This window comes from Heloderma suspectum, chromosome 2 (genome assembly GCF_057233095.1).
Source record: "Heloderma suspectum isolate Gila_16-S chromosome 2, 16-S_ref, whole genome shotgun sequence".
NCBI classification, from domain to species: domain Eukaryota; kingdom Metazoa; phylum Chordata; class Lepidosauria; order Squamata; family Helodermatidae; genus Heloderma; species Heloderma suspectum.
The window spans coordinates 93,976,243-94,000,999 of NC_139459.1; the positions used below are offsets into that span (position 1 = coordinate 93,976,243).

At 44.8% G+C, this 24,757-nt stretch overlaps 1 protein-coding gene across 1 annotated transcript in view; it reads left to right on the top strand.

Annotated features, from left to right (window-relative positions):
- The window catches only part of SLC28A3 (solute carrier family 28 member 3), a 75,639-nt gene that overhangs the window by 38,880 nt on the left and 12,002 nt on the right, over window positions 1–24,757 (top strand). Inside the window, exons 10-14 of the mRNA XM_084834188.1 lie at window positions 3,448–3,528; window positions 4,870–4,995; window positions 14,591–14,721; window positions 15,874–16,042; window positions 19,849–20,046. Coding sequence (XP_084690314.1) covers window positions 3,448–3,528; window positions 4,870–4,995; window positions 14,591–14,721; window positions 15,874–16,042; window positions 19,849–20,046 — 705 coding nt within the window. The remainder of the gene's footprint in view (window positions 1–3,447; window positions 3,529–4,869; window positions 4,996–14,590; window positions 14,722–15,873; window positions 16,043–19,848; window positions 20,047–24,757) is intronic.

The following is a 24,757-nucleotide window of genomic DNA, read 5'->3' on the forward strand; positions in this document are numbered from 1 at the left end:
TTATATTCAGTAGAGGATTGTATTAGGTTTGATTTATTATTATTATTTTTAAAATAAACACCATCCCTCTTCCTCCCCCTCTACTCCCAAACTAAAGCATGTTCTAAAATACCATAAATTTATCAATTGCATTGGCCTGTCAAAACTAATAACACACAAGCGTTGGCCAGCTACACGTTAGTGTAAATGCAGCTAAGAAACAGGGGGTTCATATCTGTTTGGGTAGTTCTCATTCACAATCAGCTGACCACATTTCATTAGGGCTGCCAAGTTTTGTTTTTAAAAATTCTGGCTCCTCAGTTTGAATGTCTCTGAGCATGTCCAGAGTTCTTTTTTTCCTCTCCAAAGGCCCTTATGTACAGAATGTCTTTCCTTTCTGAAACAAATGCTCCCTTGTCTGTTTAGAGGCTATCTGCTTCATCCTTAGAGTGTGGTATCCTTTCCCCTGCCCTCAGCCTGCCCACCTAGGGCAGCAGTGGCCCCGCAGTGTCACCAATGGAATGGAAATGAATGGCTCTTTTTTCAGCAATATAAATTTCTGGTGTGCCCCCTCCCTGGATCTGGATCGCAACAGGGGGCAATTGGTTAAACCCCCCTACCCCTGCCTCACAGGGGGTCCCCCATGCTTACTTTCCAGTAAGCAAAAAAAGAAGACATCACTGCTAGCTACATCTTTAAAATAACACGTAATTTTATTGTAAGTGCCATGTTTACCTCCTTTTTAAGGGGGAGGCCACTATGTGGCTGCATAGTACCTATGCATTCATGATGCTTGCATGCATGTGACACAACTGACCTTTGACTTCTGTCTCAGAACCACCACCCCAGTTTGGCAACACTTAGGGAGCAGTCCTATGGCCGCTAGACACTGGCTAGACGGCCATAGGATATGTTGTTTTCCAGGAACCGACCCCCCACTTCCACGCTGCCTCCGAGGCAGCGTGGAACAGCCCCACCCTCCACACTCACAAGAGAAGTGCAGAGCGGCCAAAAAGGGGCGTGGCTGGGGCATTCCAGGGCAGGGAGGGTGGAAATCCCTGTACAACACATCCAATGTGTCCTACAGCAGCCTCCTCCCCATGCAGCCCTCCTGCGGCTACACAGACACAATCGGCTGTCTCGACAAAAATGCAGGGCAGGAGAAGCATGGAGGGAATGATCCCCTCCGTGCTTCTCCTGCCCTGCTTTGGATAGGCAGTCGCCTCCCATTTCGGAGGTGGCCGCCTATCTGGATAGGATTGAGCCCTTATTTATTTGTTTTGATTTGTGCCTCGCCTTTCTACTAAAAATGGCACTCAAAGTGGCTTACCTTCACTAATAAAACTTGATAAAAACAATAATATGCAAATACGTTAAAATGCAATTAAAAACACAACAATAACAGAGTAAAAACAGCATCCAGCTCAACACACCTGCTCACACACCAAAGGCCCACTTGAGTAAAGCAGTCTTTGCCTGCCAACAGAAGGACAGCAGAGAAGGAGTGCACTTAGCCTCCCTCGGCAGGGAGTTCCACTGCCAGGGTGTGGCCACTGAGAAGACCTTCTTTTATGTTGCCACCAAACATGCCTATGAAGGTGGTGGTCTCAGAACAAGGGCCTCTTCCAAAGATCTTAAGAACTGGACAGGCTCATATGGGAGAAGGTAGCCTTTCAGGTAGCCTGGTTCTAATTGGAGATAATTTTACCCTCACTGGTTAACTGCTCATTAACATTCCATAACATCACAGCAGCTCATCTTATAGCTAGGGGTGACCAGCAGGAATCAGGTACAGACTTTTGGCCCACCAGTTTCTTCTTCCGGCCCCGCCTCCTTTTCAAACTGTCTTCACCCATTCACACACACATACCACATGGAAAGACAGTGATCAATTTGCTGCATTTCTATGCTGCATAGTGACATTTCCCTGCAGCATGGAAAAGCTGTTATCTCCTACCAGCTCTGCTGACTGGAGATAACAGCTTTTTAGTGCTGCATGGGGTGACAAAGGGAATTCCTTTCTCACCGCATGCAGCATAGAAAGACAGCAAACTGTTCACTGCCCGTGCCTTTCTATGTGAGGGGTGTGTGTGTGTGTGAATGGGTGAATATGGTGTGTTAGGGATGTTGGATAAATCTGCAACTGAATCAAATGAGTTTTGATTTCTATGAATCTCAGCTGCTGTCTTACCCTGGGGCCTGGTGCACTCAGGACCCACACTCTAAACAGATTCAAGGATACCAACATGACTCAAGTCCACTTGTGTGAAAGAACAACAGAGTTTATTGATGGAAAATGGATGCAGAGAAAGCAAAAGCAAAGAAAGGTTACACATGCCCTTAACCCTTGGTTCAGTCGCTTTGGTTTCCACATGAACAACGGGTTATCTGAGCATGTGGAGCATCTTCCCCCTCTCAGACAAGAACTGGTAACAGGCCAATCTGTAGGATTTTATAGGGCCTGGTCTCATCGTTTAGTTCAAACTGTCAGAAAACACACACACTCACCCTTCCCTTCACCCAAAAGGAGAAAGGGAGGCCTTTCTCTTGGCAAGAAAACAGTTTTCTCATAGCAAAGAAAGAAGCATCCCTTATCAGTAAGAAGGTACAAACCATACAGCTACAGTGCAAAGCAACAACTGTGCATTGTTTTAGCTTCTGTTAGTAGCAAAAAGCATGCCCTTCACTGTTTGTGAATACAGCTGTAAGAACCAGTTCTAAAATCATAAAAATTGCCAACTGCCCTAGCAAATTAGTGTACTCATGCTGTTAATTACTGCATTAAAGACTACATATCTCTGGGTAAATTCACACCTGACTGCCTGCCATTCTTCCAAAACCAAATCCAATACACCCATGGATTCTGCGGTGGACTGGCTTTTCCTGAGTTGCACGGATTCCATGAACTTGTGGACCTTGTTTTAACTTTCCAGAATTTTGTGCAAAGTGAGTCATAGAAAAATATGTGAAATTAAAAAAAACAATGGCTGAAAATGTGCATTTCCCCCATAGGCTTAAGGATGAAAATGTGAATTGGGGGGAGGGGATTTGCACATTTGGGCTGGGGGGTGCACATTTTCATAAATGTGAATTCGCACAAATTTGGGAAATTGGGGAAAATCTGATTCTCACAATGAGCAGATGACGGAATGAAGGGCACCTGACAATCCGCAAAAAGCAGACGGAATGGATTTTGCAAGATGTGAATACGGTGTGGGTGAATGCGGGGTGTGTGTGTAAATGTGGTGTGTGTATGTTTGTGCCCAGGTGTGCCTGCCCCACACTTTGTGAATTCCCGCATTGTAATAAAATGACATAGACATGGCATGCTGAAAGGAACTCTCTTGAAGACTGAAAATTGTTAACTTGAGGAAGACAAGGAAATGGTACTTTTAGGCATTTTAGAAATATGAAACAGCTTGAGCATGCAGAAAATTAATTTTCCACATTATAACTTTCTTTTCTTAGGTTGGATGGGTAATGCAAATTACCCTAGAGACAAGCCCAGTTGAATCTTTAGTTGCAGCTGGCAACATATTTGTCGGACAGGTAAGGCTGTGAAATAGAAGAATAAGCTAATAGCCTTAGGGCTATTAGACTTCTTAAAATAAAAATAGGTCAGGTGGTAAGAGATATATCATTCAGCAAAGTCATTCCCTTCCCCCAAGAGACAAAGGAGTACAAATATATATGCTCCTTTGAGGAATATAAAAACCCAGTCGTAAAGTATTTCCAGAAAAGAGCCAAAAGCTTGGCTACCTTACTTGCATAGAATGCCTGCAGAAAAACCTTCCCATGGCCTGAACCACCCTTCCACAACCTGGAATACAAAAAATTATCAGTCTTAAGTAATCAGTTGCATTTTTAAGGGTACCACCCATATTTTGCAAAGTCCCACCACCGGCATTATACTGGTTGAGAACTTTTCAGTGGGTTGAAAGGTATCTTCAGGAATGGTTTTGTAAAGCATTGAAAGGAGCCAGGGAAGCCTTAGAAAACACACACGTTAGAAAATTTAGCGGGGGGGGGGGAGCCAATGTGGGTTGTAGCCTCTGTTCCAATTAGCTTCTATGGATTGAACCAATTTAAGATGTTAATTTAAGTTGCCTTTCCCCAGCCTTCTCCAACCTGGTGCCCTCCAGATGTGTTGGATGACTGCAATTCCCATAAGTCCCAGCTGCAGTCTGTCCAACACATCTGGAGGGCCCCAGGTTGGGGAAGGCTGCCCTACCCAAAGTTCAGCAGGATCCCACAGCAAGGTACCCAGGTCAGGTGTTCCTTTGAAACTTGCCTCCACTAAATTTGCAAAAATGATTTGCTAAAAATCAGCCATTCTAGGATGAAAGCATTTCAGCTGCAGAGTTTATCATCTCCAAGGGATGAATGGGCTCTGAAGAAAGATAAGGAAGGAAAACATGTTTGTAATGGATGGTTGCTTTCCAGTTAACAAGCACTGGATCAGGGGTGTTTTATGTGGAAGGCCTTAGGGGTCATTACTAGGAAATACACATTTCCTAGGGCTTACCGTCCTACATGTGGAATGCCAACTTCATTGAGGCATTTTACAGGAGACTTGGAATATCAGTACAACAATGGATCATCATGTCTGATCTTTTCTGTCACAAAAACATTATAGCTAAAGCAATACAGTCAAACTATTTTTAAGAGTAAAAAAGCAAGGCAGAGCAAGCAAGCAAGCAACAGAATGCACACTTATGAAAAGCTCTCGTACATGCACAAGTATTTTTAGTTTGCAGAAACAAAAAGAAGTTGAGCTGAAATGGCTGATCTATGATTCCATTATACTGGTAAAATAAAATAATATGAGTCTATATCTAGAATTCAAATTCATTTACTTGCTTTCCTGTCTGGTTTTTTTTTCTTCTCCAGTCAGAATCTCCTCTCTTGGTGAAGCCTTATTTGCCCTACGTTACTAAGTCTGAACTCCATGCTATCATGACAGCAGGATTTGCCACCATTGCTGGAAGTGTCTTAGGAGCATATATTTCTTTTGGAGTAAGAATGGAAAAACACTAGCTCTTAAATATTATTTTCCAATCTATTTATAACTTCTGTTGCTTCTCTCTCTCTCTCTCTCTCACTCACTCTCTCTCACACACACACACACCCATTCCACCCTCCTGGCTAATAGGAACAAGCATTGAATGGAACTGCAGTTTCCCCCTAACTAGATTTTTCTAGAAGATACATATTGTATTAACAGTTTTTCATTCCTTCTTCTGATGAAAATTGTTCATCATTAAAACAGGCTTCCAACAAACACACAAGCTGGCACAGACTTCTCACTCTGAATGATCAATGTAGCTTTCCAAGTGTTATGCTTCCTGGTATTTGAGCCTCCAATATGGGGAAGAAAGTAATTCCAGTGAAGAGTGTTATGTTGTGGGAAATATCTGCTGTCAGCACGTGGGAATTTGGGGGTGTTCCCTTAATGAATGGTATAGCCGTTTTGATCTGGCTCCTTACAGGTAAAGCAGTTGCTTTTATTTAGTTTCACTGTCCATTGTTATGGCGCAGGCAAGAAGCAGGAGAAGTCCTGCTTTGGTTCTAATAAAGTCTTCAACTTGTTTTTAACTGGTTATTGTGGAATTATATAAAAAAATAAAGTATCCCTACTTGACAAACTGAAGGACATCAAGTATGGAAGTTTTATTTTTATAATAATTCCACAGGGTTCTAGGCCCTGCTCCATTCCACCTGCCCCTCCACCCTCGTTTTTCCTTTTCCTTCCATCAGAGTGTCACCTTTCCATGCCCATTGAACATGCTCAGCCCTCATCAGACTCTTTGGGGTATTTTTTCCCTCTTAGAGCTTTTTTCCCCTGAATATTTTTGTACTTCTGCAAATCTTGGGGTCCCCTAAGCCTGCTGATATCTCCCTCTTGTGTGTGTTAGATAAAAAGTTCTTGCTTCTGGTTGAAAAAAAGAAAGGATGCCAGGCAGGCAGCAGTGGATTCAACACTATTTTATTGAATTTTGCAAAACGGGTGCAGAGCAGTCTGGACCCCGAAGCACGTGTGCAAAAACCTTTTGTACCTTATTACTTCTATTGTTCTCGCCAGTAACCAATGAAACAGTCAGCACATCAGCTTACCAAGCCAATAGCCAATAAACAGCCGGTACACCAGCTTACCAAGCCGTTAGTCATGAGCGCGTCAGTATGGTTCCCTTCTTGCTCCGCCTACATTTTTCCCACCACTCGGGCTTCTACGTAACTGAGGCTCCAACCGGTTATGGAGTCTCTTTGTCTAACAATTCCCTCTTTTAAGTCTTTACTCATGTCTTAAAGCGTCTTAAAACGGAGCCTCTTTATTGGTACAATAAAGCAAGAGCATCTGTTTTGACAGAGCGGTTTCAATTAATCGCTGGGATAAGCCTCTGACACAGGGGATAATGCAGCAACCAAATAGTACTGAGACTCTGGCCGTTACTAAAAGCGAGATAAGGATCGAGGCCACTAGGTGTTTCTATTTTCCAAACCATCTTTCCAGCCAGGCAGTCACAGGGTTGTTAATTCCTGAATTCTCGGCTAATTCCTCGGATAAGGCAGTGAGGCCCCGTAAGGCCCTCGTTACTGTGCCGTCTGAAGCAGTGTTGTTAGGGATGAAGGTGCAATATCGCCCACCTAGCATAATACAAACCCCTCCTTTTTCTGCTAACATCATATCAAGAACACGCCGATTTTCTCAGGCCATTTGGCTAGTGGCATCTAGCTGCTCAGCCAATCCCTTTACAGCATCACGGGTGTAGTTTATAAACCTTTGTTGATTATAATAAATGTAATTGATCCAATCTACATTTTTGTTAATTGTCACCCACCAAAACAAGGTAGACTCAAATCCTGCAGCGATTTGATTCCTCCCTTTGAATTCATCTGGTACTCCCCATGGCACCCCTATAGAGTCAATGTATATTTGATCATCAAAAGGGGTTACCAACCGCTTCCGTCGGGGTTGGCTAGTTCTTTCTGCTGGATGATATGCAATTGAAAAGGGGACCGCCAATTGGACTAATCCACAAGTTCCGGACCAATTAGAGGTCAACACTTCATATAACTTTAGACCTCCACAGTACCACCAGAGATCAGCCCGTGGGATTGGAAGGGAATTATTCTTAAAGCGGGTGGAATTAACACATTTTATTTTGCTTGTCAAGTTCCCCAATTGCTCCCCCATCCCTGTAAGGTCCCGGTGTATGCATCCAGTATGGTTTCTTTGTTGCAAAAAAACTATGGAAGGTCTAACACGATTCTTTAATTTGAGAGGAGGGTATAGCTTATTGAGAGTCTGGCACTCCTCTTTCCCCCATGCGTCAGGGTGTTGGAACAAGTGGATCATACAGGTGAGGAGGGAGGGAGTGTCCCATCCTAGAGGAAAAGGCATCACTTTCGCTACCGATCTTCCTGCGGCACAAACAAAACAGTCAGACTTATTTAAGGATTTGGCAGTATACTTTACCCATTCTAACCACACATTGTCAATTTCCTCTGTTATTGGGATTCCTAACCTGGCTTTCCAGGGACGCTTCTCTCCCTCGGGGATTTGCACCAAAGGTGGTTTGGGAATTTGTACTAGAGGTGGTTTGGGAGGCGCAGGTGTGGCATTTTGGGGTTTTATTTTAAAGCTGTCAAGCCTAAACCCTTGAGGCATCACCACCCATGTTAACATTTCTTTGACTAGCATTATCAACACCACCCACAATACTTGCTTCATATTACAGGTTTTTTGTAATTCGAACCCGAGCTTTTCTCAGATGTTGTGACTTATATATTACAGGCGATTGTGGCTCCTGGGTGGCTTCTTCGCCTGTGTCCCTGGCAGCTTCCGGGGAGTTGTCAGGGAGCAGAGGACCGTTGCCCGTGTCCTCCTTTCCGGGTGACAGGAGGAAGCAGGGGTCGTCTGAATGGCTTCAACCGACTGCAATGCATCCATTTGCTAGAACCTACAAGTTTTACACATGAATGACTGATTGGTCCCACTAGATAGGGTCCTTCCTACCCCTCCTTTAAAGCTTCTTTATTCCACTTTTTCAGCAATACTTCATCTCCCGGTTGGAAAAGATGGATGGGAGCATCTAGCGGCAATCTCTGGAATGGAACAGAGTAGGCTCGTAGCTGTGAAAGAACAGACTGTAGAGAAGTTAACTGGCCCCTTAACATTTGATCTCCCATTTCCCATTTGACCTCCTCCGTCCTTCCACAGTGTACCCGAGGTGGGAATCCAAACATTAGCTCGAAGGGGGACAGCTTTATGTCTTTTCTTGGCATTTTTCGAAGCTTTGTCAAAGCTATCGGCAGAGCCTTAACCCAAGTGAGTCTTACCCCTTGCTGGAGCTTGGTTAGAGTCTCCTTGAGACTCCGATTGGTTCTTTCAACTTGCCCACTTGCCTGGGGTCTCCAGGGGCAGTGTAGGTGCCACTCTACCCCCAGGGCTCGAGCCAACCCTTGCGTAACAGCTGAGGTGAAATGTGAGCCCTGGTCGGATTCTATAACTTCAGGCAAGGAGAACCGGGGCACCACCTCCTGTAACAACTTAGCAACTACAGTTTTTGCCTGACAGTTTCTGCATGGGAATGCTTCTACCCACCCCGTCGTTTGACACACTATTACAAGCAAATACCTGTAACCCCTACATGGTGGCATTTCAGCAAAATCAACCTGTACCCTCTGGAAGGGATAGTACGCCCATGGTCGCCCTCCTTTTGGTGGAGGGGGTGCCCTGGGGGAGTTAGTTTTCTGACAGACCTCGCAGGTTGTGGCTAGTCGATGGGTGCGTACAGTTAGGCCAGGAGAGACAAATAGCCTCTTGCAATAGTCAATCATGGCTGATGCCCCAGGGTGTCTAAGAGAATGATGCACTTGCTCCAGGATAGCTCCCTGCAGGGTCTGCAGGAGTAGCAGTCTTCCATCCGTCATTTGGATCCATCCATCGTCACGGGGACTCACTTGTGTTCTTGTACCATTTGCAACTCAGAGGGGGAGTATATGGGGCACTCTTCCCTTCTGGGTAGGACAAGGAATGTTCCTTGGATTCCTTCCTTGGCTGCTCTCTTCGCGGCCTCATCAGCTCTTTGATTTCCTTGCTTCTACTTTTCCTCCTTTTCCCTTCCATGGGCTCGGACGTGGATAACAGCCACTTGTAAGGGTAACTGAAGGGCATCTAAGAGGTCCACAATTAAGCCGCCATAGGCAACTGGGGATCCATTTGCTGTGAGGAATTCCCTCTCTTTCCATAACTGCCCGTGAGCGTGTACAACGGCAAAAGCATTCTTACTGTCAGTGTAAATATTTACCCTCTTTCCTTTGCCTGCCTGCAAAGCTCTTGTCAGGGCCACCAGTTCAGCGGATTGGGCGGAGAAATGAGGAGGCAGTTGTTCTTCATGGACACTCTCGCTTTGGGTGACGACAGCCGCCCCTGTGTAACGCTTTCCGTCTAGCATATAACTGGACCCATCTACAAACAAATCTTCAGCTCCCTCTAGTGGTTCATCTTCAAGATCTGGCCGACCCTTGGTATCGAAATCCAGCTCTTCAAGACAATCATGATCTGGGAGCCCTGGCACACGTGTGGCCTGTATTGCTGGTAACAGGGTGGCAATACTGAAGCTAGAGCAGGCCTTGAAAGTGAGGCTTTCATTCATTAGCAAGCCTATTTCATATCGGGAATGCCGAGCCGGGTTAAGAAATTTGCTTCCTCCCCCTGACCCTAGGATTTGTGGCACCCCATGTGGCACCCAGACTTCGATGGTCCCTCCCATTGTCATTTTTTCAGCTTCGGTACAGATTAACGCTGTCGCTGCTACTGCTCTCAAGCAACTTGGCCATCCTCGTGCAACAACATCAAGGACTTTGGAGTAGTAGCCCACTGGCCTCCAGGAAGGGCCCATCCATTGGCAGAGTACTCTCGAGGCTACGCCCTTATTTTCATGCACGTAGAGTCTAAACGGTCGACTGGGATTTGGCATGGCGAGGGCCGGTGGTGACACAAGGGCAGCTTTAAGCCTGAGGAAAGACTTATTCATTTCTTTAGTCCATTTCCATTTGTCTAATTTGTCTTTTTGCAGTGCCTCATATAATAGCCGTGCTATTTCCCTATAGTCGGCTATCCATAGCCGACAGAATCCGGTTAATCCCAGGTAGGCCCTTAGCTCGCGGGGGGACGTAGGGACAGGTGTGTCACAAATGACTTCAACTCTTTCTGATCCCAAGCTTCGGGTCCCCTTGGCTAGGTGGTAACCTAGGAATTTTACAGTTGGTTGAACTAACTGCACCTTCTCCCTTGACACCTTATAGCCCCCCTCTGCTAGATGATTAAGGAGGGAAATTGTCCCATTTAGGCACATGTCCTTAGCCTTGGCTGAAATCAGGAGGTTGTCACAGTACTGGAGGAGGTGCACCTCAAGGTGTTGATGGACCCAAGGCTCGAGGTCTCTTTGAAGTTGCTGGCCTAAAACAACTGGTGAAAGATTTAGCCCCTGAGGGATCACTGTCCAGGTTAGTTGAACCTTCGACTCACTCTCTGGGCTTTCCCACTCAAAAGCGAACAAAGGCCTCGAATCAGGGTGGAGTGGGATGCTAAAGAAGTGTCTTTTAGGTCTATGACAGTGAACCATGCATGATCTCCTGGAATTCTTATGAGAAGGGTGTGTGGGTTAGGGACCAAAGGGTGGGAGGCCTCGATTTGCTGGTTAATGAGGCGGAGGTCTTGCACAAGGCGAAAACCCTTGCCCCCCCTTTTTGACACAGCGAGAATGGGCGTGTTGTAAGGGGACATTATCTCGATGAGTCGACCTTCCTCTCGGAGCTTCATTATTACTGGTTGTAGACCCAGCTTCCCTTGATGGGAAAGGGGATATTGTTTCACATGGACTGGTTTCGCCCCCTCCTTGAGAGGAATTTTGTACGGTGCTGCCGATTTGGCACGAGAGGCCCCTCCAACCCCGGCCCAAACCAGTGGATTGACTCTGTTTTCTATTAAGCACCAGTCTTCATTTGCCTCTGAGGTGGGTTCCTCTTTGGCCCTAAGAAGGGCCATTTGATAGTTGCTGCTCTGTTGCTTGGGGAGCGGTACTTCTATTCTTCTATCAGGGGTGAAAGTGATCTTAATTTGGAGCTTAGGCAATAAGTCCCTCCCTAACAATGCTACCGGACAGGAGGGGGTACAGACAAACGCGTGCTCTAGGTGTGTTTCTCTAACTTTAGTAAACAAAGGACGAGAGAGGGGCACTCGCGTTGCCCTTCCCTCGACCCCCATTATGGTGGTAGTTCCCCCACTTCCCGTTGGTGGCTTGTTCAAGGGGAGTATGAACAAGGCAGCCCCTGTGTCTACAAGGGCATTGTAGGAGCGGGCCCAACTTTAATTTTGACCATGGGGTCCCGTCTTGCCTCGGAGACGGCCAAGAGGGGGCCGGGCCCTGGTCTGTCTTAATCTCTTTCTTGTTCATACGACACTCTTTGTTCTTCCCCCTTGCTTTCTTTCTCTTTCTGTTTTAGGGCTTCACAATCTTGCTTCCAGTGTCCAATCTTTCTACAAAAAGTGCACTGATTTTTTCCTAAGGGAGGCCCTTTTCTGTTCCCCTTTCCACCACCCTTCTTAATCCCTCCTTTTTCTGGTCTGAGAATGGCAGCAAGTAGTTTTGCTTGCCTCTTATCTTTTTCTTTCTCCTCCTCCTCCTCTCGTCTTTCATAAACTTTCTGGGCTACCTCAATCAGGACTCCCAAATCAGCCGCCAGTCCTCCTTCGACTTTTTGTAACTTCTTTCTAATATCTTGGCAGCTATTTCCTACAAACTGCGTTGTGAGAATTCGTAGGTTATTTGGGTCGTTCAGGTCGATGTCAGTATATTTAGCAAAGGCTTCTCTCAGCCTTTGGAGGAAAACGGCGGGGGGTTCGCTTTTGTCCTGTTTTAACGTCAAAACCTTTTGCAGATTGGGGGCCCTTCGAGCGGCCTGTTTCATGCCCGCCAAGACAAGCCGAAAGTATTCGGCATGTAATTGCCTTTGCGCTGCCGTGGCCACTCCCCAGTCAGGCCTCCCAATGGGCAAAACCTCTGCCACCCGCTCTTCAGTCACCTGGGGGTTCTCCTCTCTAAATCTAGTTCGCGCCCCCGCAAGAATAGTCGGTTTCTGACTAAGGAAACAAGTGTTCAACAACATCTGTGTGTCGTCCCAGGTAGGATTGTGTGTGAGCCTCACATTTTCCATTAAGGACAACAATGGGCCAGGGTCCTCCTCAAAGGGAGGATTGAACTGTTTTCAATTGTACAGATCAGACGTCGTAAAGGGGACGTAAACAAACATTGTCCCCTGAGGGTGTTGGGTGGTAGGATTGGGGACCTCTCTAATAGGGAAAGTTAATTTTACTGGTGGCTGAGGGTCCTTTCATAAATTGTAATTAGGCCCTCCTTTGGTTTCCCCCTCTTTATCAGGTGCCTCTTCCTGAGTTCGAGGCCCCCAAGCACCCCTCATCTCTTTGAAATTTTTCTCGAGGGCGTCCAAACGATCTTGGAGAGTGTCCTCGAACTCAGTCATAGACCCAGGGCCGGACCTTGGCTCACGGGGGGGGGTCCATCTCGGGAATTTTTAATGATTGCAACTCTTGGGCAGGCTCCCTTGCAGGAAATGGAGGCTGGGGCAGGCGTGGTCCCCCCGCGACAGCTGTCCCATAGGGAGGAGGAAGTAATGGATCCTCGGGGGCCGTAACTACCACCTTAGGTGTCTCTTTCCTCATCAATTTTTTTCCAGTTATCACAGGGAGGGCCAAGGACATACATTTAACTACCCACGGGGCGGGCCTGCCGCCGAGGGGCACGCAAGTTGCCCATGAATCAATATAGGGAAACTGGTCCCAACTTCCCCTCTGTGTTACTACTATACGCACAGCAGATACCAGGGTTGGGTCAAAAGACCCCTCGGGTGGCCATTTGGGTTCTAATACTGGCCATTCCCAGGCACAAAGAAAGACAAGGCGATCCTTTGTCATTTTAGTTCCATAATCTTGTTTGAAATGTGACCAGTTGCGCAAACAACACTCTAAGGGCGTATGGGACTCTTCCGAGGGCCTGGATTGGGACCCGCCCATGACGGTGGGATTTCACTCAACAAATCTCGTGCTTCGCCCTCCTCTGACTCAGCCCGTCGCCGAGACAAGGAAATGCAGATCGGGCCTCCTCACTCGCTTCGCCCGTAGGCGTCTCACACAATTACAAATGAACCACCGTCCCGCGTGTGTCCCCTAAAGTAAGTTGTTTCACTTACCCCAAGGCCTCCTCTGTCCTGCCCACAGCCACGTCCAGCTGCCTATTAATCCACTGCCAGTGCTAAAAAGGGGTGATCACGTCTCCCTCTCCCTCTGGCGTTGGTCCCCAAGCACCTCCGCCGACGACGACGTGAGGAGAAGGCAGTGTAAAACAACCGCCTGTGGCCACTCCTCCTCCGCGGCCCCTCGGCTCAGTGCGAAGGGGACGCGCCCCGAAGCAGGATCCGAGTCACGGCACCAAATTGTTAGATAAAAAGTTCTTGCTTCTGGTTGAAAGAAAGAAAGGATGCCAGGAAGGCAGCAGTGGATCCAACACTATTTTATTGATCGTTTTGCAAAACGGGTGCAGAGCAGTCTGGACCCCGAAGCACGTGTGCAAAAACCTTTTATACCTTATTACTTCTATTGTTCTCGCCAGTAACCAATGAAACAGTCAGCACATCAGCTTACCAAGCCAATAGCCAATAAACAGCCAGTACACCAGCTTACCAAGCCGTTAGTCATGAGCGCGTCAGTATGGTTCCCTTCTTGCTCCGCCCACATTTTTCCCGCCACTCGGGCTTCTACATAACTGAGGCGCCAACCGGTTATGGAGTCTCTTTGTCTAACATGTGTGAGTGGTGCAGTTTGGGCTACATAAGGACCTGCACTGGGAGAATTGAGATCAATATTGATATATATGATTTCCAGAATCCTCCTAGACTTCTTGCTGTATTCAGGATCTGCCTTTCTCACTCACAAAACCCTAGTCTATACCCCTCTATAATGTATGCATTATTTCATTTCATTTCTATACCTCCACAACATTGTTGCTCTTCATTGTTCGCGCTATTGAGAAAAGTGAGAATTGGCTCCTCTCTGAGGTGTATCTGGTACCTTCTTTGTCAGCATTTTGTTGGCAAGTCAAGATGCACCTCTTTCCCCAGGCCTTTGGAAGTAGATGACCATTTCATTTTCTCCCTGCAGTGCAGGTGTCTTGTGGACTGAGTTTTTAATAGTGGATTTGAGCTGTTTTATATTGTTTTATTGATATGTATGTACCCTTCCCTGGGACTGTGAGGTGAAGGGTGAGCTATAAATGTAAATAATAAATAAAATACTAGCTTATATGTTTCAATGTGTTTATTTCACTAGGGCAGTCTTTCCAGTTCCAAGTTGGTGTCCTCCAAATGTGTTGGACTAACAGTCATGCTGGCAGTCGATGATGGCAGTTGTAGTCAAACACATCTGGAGGTCATCAGGTTGAGGAAGTCTGCACGAAGACTTGCGCAGGAATGATTCTCAGCATCTTATGCCCAAAGTGAAGTGTTATCTTTTTGCATTTTGACATTTCAGGTTTCAGCTTCCCACTTATTAACTGCTTCTGTGATGTCAGCACCAGCAGCATTGGCTATTGCCAAACTCTTTTGGCCTGAGACTGAGCGTCCCCAGATAACTTTACAACAGGATACAAAACTGGAAAAGGGGTAAGAAAATCTATACCTGCATGATGACAAGGCTTAGCCAGAACTGAGAAAAGCCATATAAACAGATGCTCAGTTGTTATACTGGTCAGCATTAAATAAATGCCTGTAAACAATCAGGTTTAATGGGCATTAAACGAACCCTCCACTTGTTTCTGATAATAGCTTCATAAATGAAGAGTAGAAAAACTGTACAAGTTCACCTTAAGCTGACTTGGGCAGCATCATACATGGTGAGCATTGAAGTACCTATTCACATAAACTTCCCCAGCTGACTGTGTCCATCTATTTCTCCCTAGTGTCACAGATGAGCAGTCATTTCTGGGTAACGTAAGGGCATAGAACACTGTATGGTAGATCTGTTATCCATATCAATGTTTACTTTGATATGGATGACAGAGATACTCCATAAACTGCTGTTCCTATCATACATTCCTATGATCCCATAGTCATCTTGGAAAGGGCCTTCTGTGCCCTGCTCCAGTGCAACTCTAAGGTTATCACCACTTCGCCAGTGAAGGCTCAGTGCCTATGACACCTGAACGGCAGGGAAAAGATGCATGCGTTTCACCATGCTTCTATACCAGAAAAAATGGGACCTGTTGAACTTCTGACTGTCACACAGCTATTAAAATCACAGAGCATTGGTAAAAAAGAAGAAAAATTAAAGCTCATAACTCTGACACCCTAAGAACTAAACACTAGACTGGAACTGGTGTAGTGCAGTATAGTGGCTTGGAGTGAGAACTGGGAAGTTCAACTTCAAATCTCCCACTTAGCCACACACTCCCCAGGTGATCCTAGGGCAGTGGTTCTTCTGTTATTAAACAACTAATGCTGCTGCCTTTCATGACACCCGCAATCAGCTGCTTAAGACAGCAACGCCACTCCACCTAATCTCCTGCATCTTGTGTTGTTTTGACCTGAGAAAATGTACATTAGGTGTTTTTAACACTCACAAAAATCTATATAAATGCTAAGTACTATTAACAATGTTAAGTATTGGATCTGATATTTTTCTGGTTGGTGATCCTCCTGATAATTTAAAATGACTGTTTTCTGTCATTATAGAAATATATATTTGCTAGACTTGTTCTTTTAAATGTGGAGATATCACAGTAATGTGCATATTTTGCTCTTGTTTTCTCGGTGAAGAGACTCCAAAAACCTGTTGGAAGCAGCCAGCCAAGGTGCTTCTGCCTCCATCTCCCTGGTGATGAACATTGCTGCAAACCTGATTGCCTTCCTAGCTTTGCTGGCTTTCTTTAATGCAGCCCTGGCTTGGCTGGGGAACATGTTTGACTACCCAAAGTTGAGCTTTGAGGTACTGGCCTATAAACGTTTAGCTAAGGCATGATTTCACACACACACACACACACACACACACACACCCTGTTATACACACACCCACACACACCCTGTTACACACACATACATCATCCCACACACACATACACCCTCACACACACACACATCCTCTCCCGCAAACTGTTAGAAGGAACTGACATGTACAATCTGTGTAAACAGAAGTTTTCCCTAACAAGGCAAAAGCAGCTCAGAGTTGGGGTGGAGGGAGCAATTTTAATCAGAAAGAGGGAAATCCACCTCTTCTGTGAAGTTTTTAGCTTAACCTGTTAGTCCTCATCCCATAAATATGTGCAACTGAACTGAACCCTTGTTCTTCTGTGGTTACTCTTGCCTCCCTCTTCCTCCCCTTCCTCTGTTACATTTGCCTGTTTCAAATTTTACACTATAAATGCATTGACGCAGGGAGCTATCTTTTTGGCTTAGTTGAAGTGGTAAAGCTTTGCCTGGGCTTTACCACTTCAGACTGCATATGGGGAATGCTCAGATGACCAAATGCTCCTAAATACAAAGAAATGCCACTTGCACATAGACAAACAAGCATGTTGGAGAGAAGGCTAGGTTAGAACCCTTCTTCCTGACATGCTAGTTTTCTGTATATAGGAATTCCCCCCGCCTCCCTATGAACCCAACCTCCATCATGCAGACTGAAGTGGTACAGCCTGGACAAAGCTTTATGACTGTAGTGAAAACTAGGCGTTTTGTTCATTGCTCCATAAAACACCATGCTCGTTGATGGTGTCATATAAACAAGCAAACACATCCACCATGGGCAGAGAGTCATCATATATAAAGGGGGGGGGGAGGGCAGGGAAAGAAGTTTCCAAGAACTGGGCAATTGTGTACCATCATCAGAGAGGCCTACAGAGCAACAACAAACAAGTATCAGTGAAACATGGCCAAAGGACTCCAGCACTTCTAAAATAAAAGGGCCAAGAATTAACTCTGGACAGATTAGGCCAGGGGTAGGCAAGGTTTTTGGGCCCATGGGCACATTTGGCAATTTGAGAAACATTCATGGGCAACAACACAAAATGGTTGCCATCGGAGGTGTGGCTAACACAAAGGACAAGTAACCTGCCCAAACAACAATGTACAAGATGGAGTGGAGTCTGAGCCATAACACACCAAACAACTTCTTTGAATGCAGAGTTTTCACCATTTTTCTCCCCCCCCCCACTTCTTTTTCTTGGTGGCTGGGCACACTGCAGAGGAAAGCATCAGACTGCAGCCACATGCTGTCTTCATTTCCTCAGAATGCCTTTGAGCCCCATCATGTAGGCCAGAGGCATTCATGGAAAGTGAAGGTGGCAGCAGCTGGAGGCCCTCATTTTGCTGAAAAGTGATCGTAGCAGCCAATAAGAAAACATGGTGTGTTAAAATAAAATAAAATAAAAAAATAGTGGGCCAGGTAGGGCACCTTGGTGGGCACCAAGAAAGAGGTCCGGGGGTACATTGGAGCCTGTGGACAGCGTGATGCCTATGCCTGGATTAGGCCAATTATTTTGCATATTGTTTGGGTGTGTGTGAACCTAATATGAAAGCTTCTCCAAAGTAGAGCTTTACTCTCCTTGTATCAGCACTGCCGCTTAATGCAATGCATTGTGGAAAGGGCAAATCACTAGGGAAACATCGTGAATACTTTTAAAACACAGCAACCGCAAGAGGAGCACTTCCATTCAGTAAAAGAGTAAAAAGCCAGGCACTTTAAGCGTAGAAGAAAATTATGACAATCTGTGCAGATACATCCTTTGGAAATGGCGGCCTTCTTGATGCAGTTAGAAAAAAGCTTAATGGATCCCTTAACTATCTACTGATGCTTCACCTATCAAGATACAAAGGGATAACTTATTTTTTAAAAAGCACTTGATAAAGAGGCTATTAATGCAATAAACAATGGGGAAACAGCTGGTCTGGATAGTTTGCCAAGAAAACTGTATCTTCTCTTTCATGGAACTTCAAGGCTCCATTTTATGTACAGTATTCAGTGTGTAGCTCAGAGTGGCCAAAGTGCCTCTTTTAATTTTTTTTGTAAGGTTATTTCCTGAAAACTGGATTTCCACAATAGCACAGAAACATGAAATCAGTTCAGCTTTGATTAAAATGCAATATGGGAATAAATATACTTTGTCGTGACCTTAAAAGATGAAATTTATATACCCAGACATCTATCACATGCAAGAGAAGGATGTTGCAAAACATGGTAGGATGTAGACAGAAGAGTGAGTAATTAATATATGGGTTTTTCCTCCTATTCACTCTCCTTGCTAGCTTTAATCATTTGTATTGTTTCATCATTCCATTCCCTGACCAGTGGAAAGTTCAGCATAGCCATTACCAGATAAATTCCAAAATCCAAAAATGTGCAAGCTTTCAAGATCTCCATGTCTATAAGTACCCTTTGAAGGTGAAAGCGCTGGAGACTTGAGGGATATTTGTAATCATCTGTTTATTTACACATGACACGTACAGTGAGTGTTCTAGAGCTGCAGAAATAACAGCACAGGTAGGCAGTGCTTGCCATTGCATTCTATGTCGCAATGAATTCCAGAAATGAATTCTGCCATATGTCGAGAAGGATTTCCTTTGGTTTGTCCTGAAGGGCTCAACTAGACTGCAGACATGAGTCCGGGAAACTCTGCTGAACCTGCTGAAAAGCAGTGAGGGAGTGTACAATTTGGATAGTGGATGGGGATGGCAGGAAGGGATGCTTCCCACCACCAGTTCTCTTGAGGGCATAGGAGGCTCCCCTCAACCTGCCACTTTCCCCTGGCTGAATCTTTGCCATGGTTGCATGATAGGATAGGAGTACTTGGATAGGAGTGCCTGGGAGAAAATAAGCATCCCTCTCAACTTGCTCCTTTCCCCCTCTAAATCAGCCTTCCCCAGATTGGTGCCCTCCAGATGTTTTGGACATCAACTCCCATCACCCCTGCTGGCATGGCCAATGGTCAGGGATGCTGGGAGTTTTAGTCCAAAACATCCAGAGGGCACCAGGTTGGGGGAAGGCTGCTCTAAATTGTGCCCTCTCCCACCATTTTATAGATCAGTTCAGGTTTCCAGACCTGGATCTCCACTGAATGTCTAGTTTGCCCCACATGCCAATCAACTTGATTGGATGACGCTGCACCTAGTGTTCAGAGAGAATAACTTCTCATTATTCATTCTCTCCACATTATTTATAATTTCACAAACCTCTATTATCTACCCCCTTAGGGCAGTGTTCAGCTTCCTGGTTCAGCTTTGTAAAATTCCTGGTCCCTCAGGAGTGCCTGGAAGACACAGTTGCATTGATGGGAAGGAATACATTTTATTGAGGTCAGAATTTCTTGACTGAAACCTAGTGACCATCATGAATGGACCATTTAACCTTGAGGTTAGATTGGTGGATACAGCCCTTCCTTTGATGGTTGTCTACAAAGCCTCAGCTGAGCAGGACAGATCCCTAGACATATCATGATCTACTTCCAGACATTTTGACAGCATATGATAATATTTTTAATGGGTCTGGGATTTACTGTTGATAGTTTAAAAATCATTATATTTTTGTATGATACATTTTATATTATTTTATTATATTGTATTTTTTAGGGTTTTAATCTTTGTAAACTGCCCAGAGAGCTTTGGCTATCAGGCAGTATAGAAATGTAATAAATGAAATGAAATATCACAGCTCTTGTTCATTGCTCCCCAAAATTGTCCAGAGAAATGCCAATATGTGGTCAACAAGCTTTACATCTCACCTCTTTTTTGTGTTTCCTATAGAACATTTGTGCCTATGTCTTCATGCCATTTTCTTTCATGATGGGAGTAGACTGGGAAGACAGTTTTATTGTCGGTGGACTTCTAGGTTATAAGACATTCTTCAATGAATTTGTGGCTTATGAAGAACTTTCAAAACTGATCAAGCAGAGGAAGGCAGGAGAGAAACTGTACATCAATGGTGTGAAACAATTCTTGAGTGTGAGTATCCTTGTACAATTCTTGGTTTCATTTAGACCCAGCTCCCTCATAGTCTCCAGGAGAGGCATGCCAGATAAAACTGATCTGTGAATTAGAAACCACGTTTACCAGATGTGTGTTATTACAGTTGTGACACCTCAGTTATTAAAGTGAATATTTTTCTAATATCCATTTAATCCTGTTACCTCACAGCACTCAATCTGACCTTTGCTGCATAATTTCTTATTTAGCAACAGGGAGCAGAAGGAGAGAAAAAGAAGTAGGTAGGAAGGAGAGAAATCAAAAATAAGCATCATGGGTTGTATCCAATGGACACTGTTGGTGGAACGGATTCCCTCCCCTGCCTGAAGCCCACCACGTGCCCTCATAATGTGCTCTGGCAGGTTGGGGGACTCTCTGGAGTAGATTTGGAGGGGTGCAGGGGAGGGGAGAGGAGAGGAAGTCTTGTTGCATGTGATCCAATATATTAATTCCTTTTGCTCTTCAGAAACCATTTTAGCAAGGGATGGTTGGAAGAAAATTGTTTTAGTTCCCTACCCATCTGACAGGAACTTGGAGAAGGCAGGAGATACTTTCAGGTCTGGGTTGGCGGCTTCACAGTAGTCCTCTCTGAAGATGTTACAGGTGTCATCTTCAGTGGGTGGGAAGGGGTTGTAAAAATTTGAATGGAAGGGACCCATACTGTCAGGATTTCAAGCCCTCCCACTGTATAGTGAGGCAACAGAGACTCACTGTGCAATCCATAAAGTCTTTATTCAGTTAAAACACGTCTTCGCACCTGTAACATCTGTGAAGGCTAGGAGCTGTCCTCTAAGCCTAATTAGCTAAACAGAGCAAGGCAGTTGCCTATCCGCTAAATAAACGGTTTCCCACCATGCCTGACAGGCTTTTACTGGACTCCTCCTCCAGGGCGGGTCCTTTTCACCCAACTTCTGATGTGACTGCCTCCCACCTCCTCTCAACTCCACCTGCTTAACCCTGTGTCAGACTCTGGGATCTGTCAATTCTGGTCCTCTCTCCCCCTCCGACAAAGGTTGAGTTCCGATGGGGGGAGGGGGGAGATGGTCTCTGATCCTGGGCCTCCTGTTTGATAAGCTCCTGGGAAGATTCATCCCTGACTCCTGAGGAGTCTTCAGGAATTTCCTCCCCCACTCTCTGTCTTGACTGAATTTCTTCTAGCTCTGCCTCTGAAACCAAACCAGGGAGCCTGGGTTTCAGCCTGTCACATACCATAATATAGCTTTTCCCATCTTGGTGCCCTCCATATCTGTTGGAATACAACACCCATAATTCCCAGATAGCATGGCTATCCATTGTGGGACATCCACTGGTAATAATGGGAGCTGCAGTGGAACACATCTGGAGGCCACCACATTGAGAAGTCTGCCATGATAGGACATACTTTGTACAAATTATTGTATTTTATTTTATTCTTTTAAATATTTGTATTGCATTTTATATTTTAATGGTTTGTATGGTATTTTAGTCTTTTAACTAAATGTAATCCTCCCAGCTTATTGGGCAGATTAAATATACCATTAATAAATAAAGAAACAGATAAAAAAGCATTAAATCAAGTGTGGGTTCTCAAATTAGAGACCCTTCCTAAGTCAAGGAGAAACAGAAAATATGTCTGCCTTGTCGCAAACTAGATGGAACAAGGGAGACATATGGAATGTCGCCCAACAGATTTTGTTTCTACTTTAATGCTGTGGAGAGTAGGGGGGGAGCTTTGAATTTGATTGGAGAAGTGGGAGGAGGTAAAGGGATGCTTCACATTTTCTGCATGGGTCATTCTCCCTCTCAAAATCAACCGTCCTCAAAGTTGTTTTTCCTCCTGCAGGAAAATATATGTGGATCTGGCATCTTTTCCCTTGCAGCTGGTGGGAGGGGGATTTTGATCAGGAAAACATCCCACCATTGCCAGAACTAGTGGCACCCTGAGTAAGGAGGGAGCTCAAGAAATCTCTTCAGAGTAGATTTACATACAACCCCTTGACCTTCTAAAGCTCTGAAGACAGCTACAGAGGACTTTTTGTTTCTCTACTGCTAATAAACTTTTCTTCCTAGGGAGCATCTCACACTATGAGAGTCCTGAATATTAGGATTTCCTGACTAAAAATACAGTATTTTATTACAGACTGAACCATCTCAGACTGAATCCCAACTAGGTGTTCCTTCATATTATCATCTTGGAGTATCAGGAAGTGGGTTGTAGTTATCTAGGCTGCCATTTTGTTGATGTTGAATTGGTCATCTCACTGAGCAAGTTTGTACATCATAATAAGCCAGAGTTCTGTGGGAATCTTGGTTTATCATTTATGAGCATGCATGTGTGTGCTGCCTGATGGCTCCCGCTTGCGTGGGAACAATAAACAAACTGTGGACCTTCCATCTGCAGCTTGTTTAGCATAATGTGCAAACCCAGAAATTCTGGCTTGCCCCTCTCCTGACAAGCCAGATAAATAACCCATGGTTTGTTCTTGAGTTATTCCCCTGGCTTGTCGGGACAGAGTCAAGCCAGAGTTCCTGGTTTGCACATCATAATAAACAAACCATGGACAGAAGGTATGTGGTTTGTTTAGCTGCCCCCACTTGCAGTGGGAACAGTTAGGCAGCATGTGCAAGCACACTGCTTGTAAACTATAAAAGTTTCTCTTGAACAGTGGCTTAATGTGATGTATGAACCCTCCCACTGTTTCACCAAGAACAAGTTGAAACGATGCTCTGTCATTATGATGAAGTTCTTGGACAATATCATTACAAGGAGCAAAAAGCAGCCTGGATATCTTTGGCCCACTTCTTGGCACACTAAAAAGCTTCCATGGGTTAGCCTTAGAAGTCAGACCAAGTTGGGGCAAAATTAGGGAAATCCTTCTCTTTCCCAGTGGTTGTGCTCACACTCGAACTTGTGTCTTCTGGAGCTTCCTAACGTTGATGTCAGGTACTATAAGCTATTGCCTGGTTTGGTAATTCCACTCCAGAACTAGTTTTCAGCATGAAAATGATGGCATGGTGTCAAAAGAAGTTGGAACATTCAATGTTAATGCAATGTTTTTCTTGGAGCCCTCCAATAAAAACTAAGTACAAGTATATCTATGAGAGTATGCAGCTATATATCCACCCCCGCAACCTGCAACAATGAAGCTTCCTGTCTTTCAGACATTTCCAGGAAAAAATAAACTGAATGAGGCCTTGAAACCCTTTTGTCTGTGTATGCATGGAGCGACAACAAATATCTACAAATTGCTTATTTAAAACATGAGGGGGCACAAATGAGCATCTAATCAACTGAAGCACTAAGATGATTTCATTGCGAGCAGGGAACAGCAGGCAGGAGAAGTGAAGATTTGCTCATAGTGGCATCTCTTGCCTTGAACTAGGATAGTCTATTTTAATATCAGATGAATTCACTTGGAAGAAGGTAGCATTGCTACTGACATTGTAAAGTTGGCAGCAGAGAAAGCTGCATGAAGTTTTGAAGCGGGGAAAATAATGCAATTGTACAATTTGTGTCTGGTTGATGGCCTGCTTTCTTCAGGCATTTTATGAAATGGCTGAATATTTTAGCCGTTTAGCCAAAGTTATATTGGCTGTGCAGTATAACTACAAAATTAGTTGACAGAGAGAGAGAGAGTACATTTCTAATCTGCCCAATAACTAATGTTCTCTGGGCACATTACAACCAGTTAAAAAAATTAAAATGCCATTTTAAAACACAATTTAAATATAAAATACAATTCAAATATTTAAAAGAATAAAATACAATATTGTAAACAAGGAAGAGTACAGGAATCGATAAACCACCCATAATAACTTAGAACCAAGTCTCTAAAATGCCTGGTAGAAAAAGATCTTTGCCTGCCACCAGCAGGCTGAAAAAGATAACAACATAGGTGCCAGGTGAACCTCACTGGAGAGTTTATCCCGTAAGTGGGAAGCCACCACTGAGAAGGCCCTCTCTCTTGCAGCCACCCAGCTAGCTTCGTTTGGTGGGGCACCCAGAGGAGGTCCCCTGAAGGTGACCTAGGGGTCCAAGCAGGTACATGCGGGAGGAGATGTGCCTTTAGATACTCTGGTCCTAAGCTGTTTAGGGCTTTAAGGGACAACACCAACAGTTTGAATTGAGCTCAGAAATGATGTGTGTGTCTAAAGCTCAAGACTAACTATAGTTTTTTGCCAGAAAATTGAAGGGGACTTGCAAGAAGGCAGTGTACTCATTGTAGTGTGCTGCACACTCATCTCACTTTTGCTTCTGGGGAATAGAGTTGGCAGGATATTGTATGAAATACTGTCACAGGTGACAGTGGAACAAACAATGTGTATACTGTGGGAAGCAAGGCCTCTCTCAACCCATTTTTGTTTCTTTATGGCTTTCCCCAGTCTGTTTAAGGGCTGTTTCAGACATGACAAATGTAGGAAATATTGTGAACCCCATATGCAGATTGTCATCTGCATATGCACAGACAAAACAGTGGGCTGATCTACACTCACATTTTTTTTTACGTTTCCGATGAGTTTTTGTTCCCCTCGTTTCACATGACTCTCTCACTGTTTTGTTTTGGAACTGCAATTTCATGCTTTCATTACCCTGATATTCCATGATTTCCGAGTAGATTTCATTCATGTGTTCTGCTTTTCTGCTTTCGTTACCATATATGGGCGTGGAGTTTTCCTCCCATGCCTGTCCTTATATGGTGATGTTTGTATT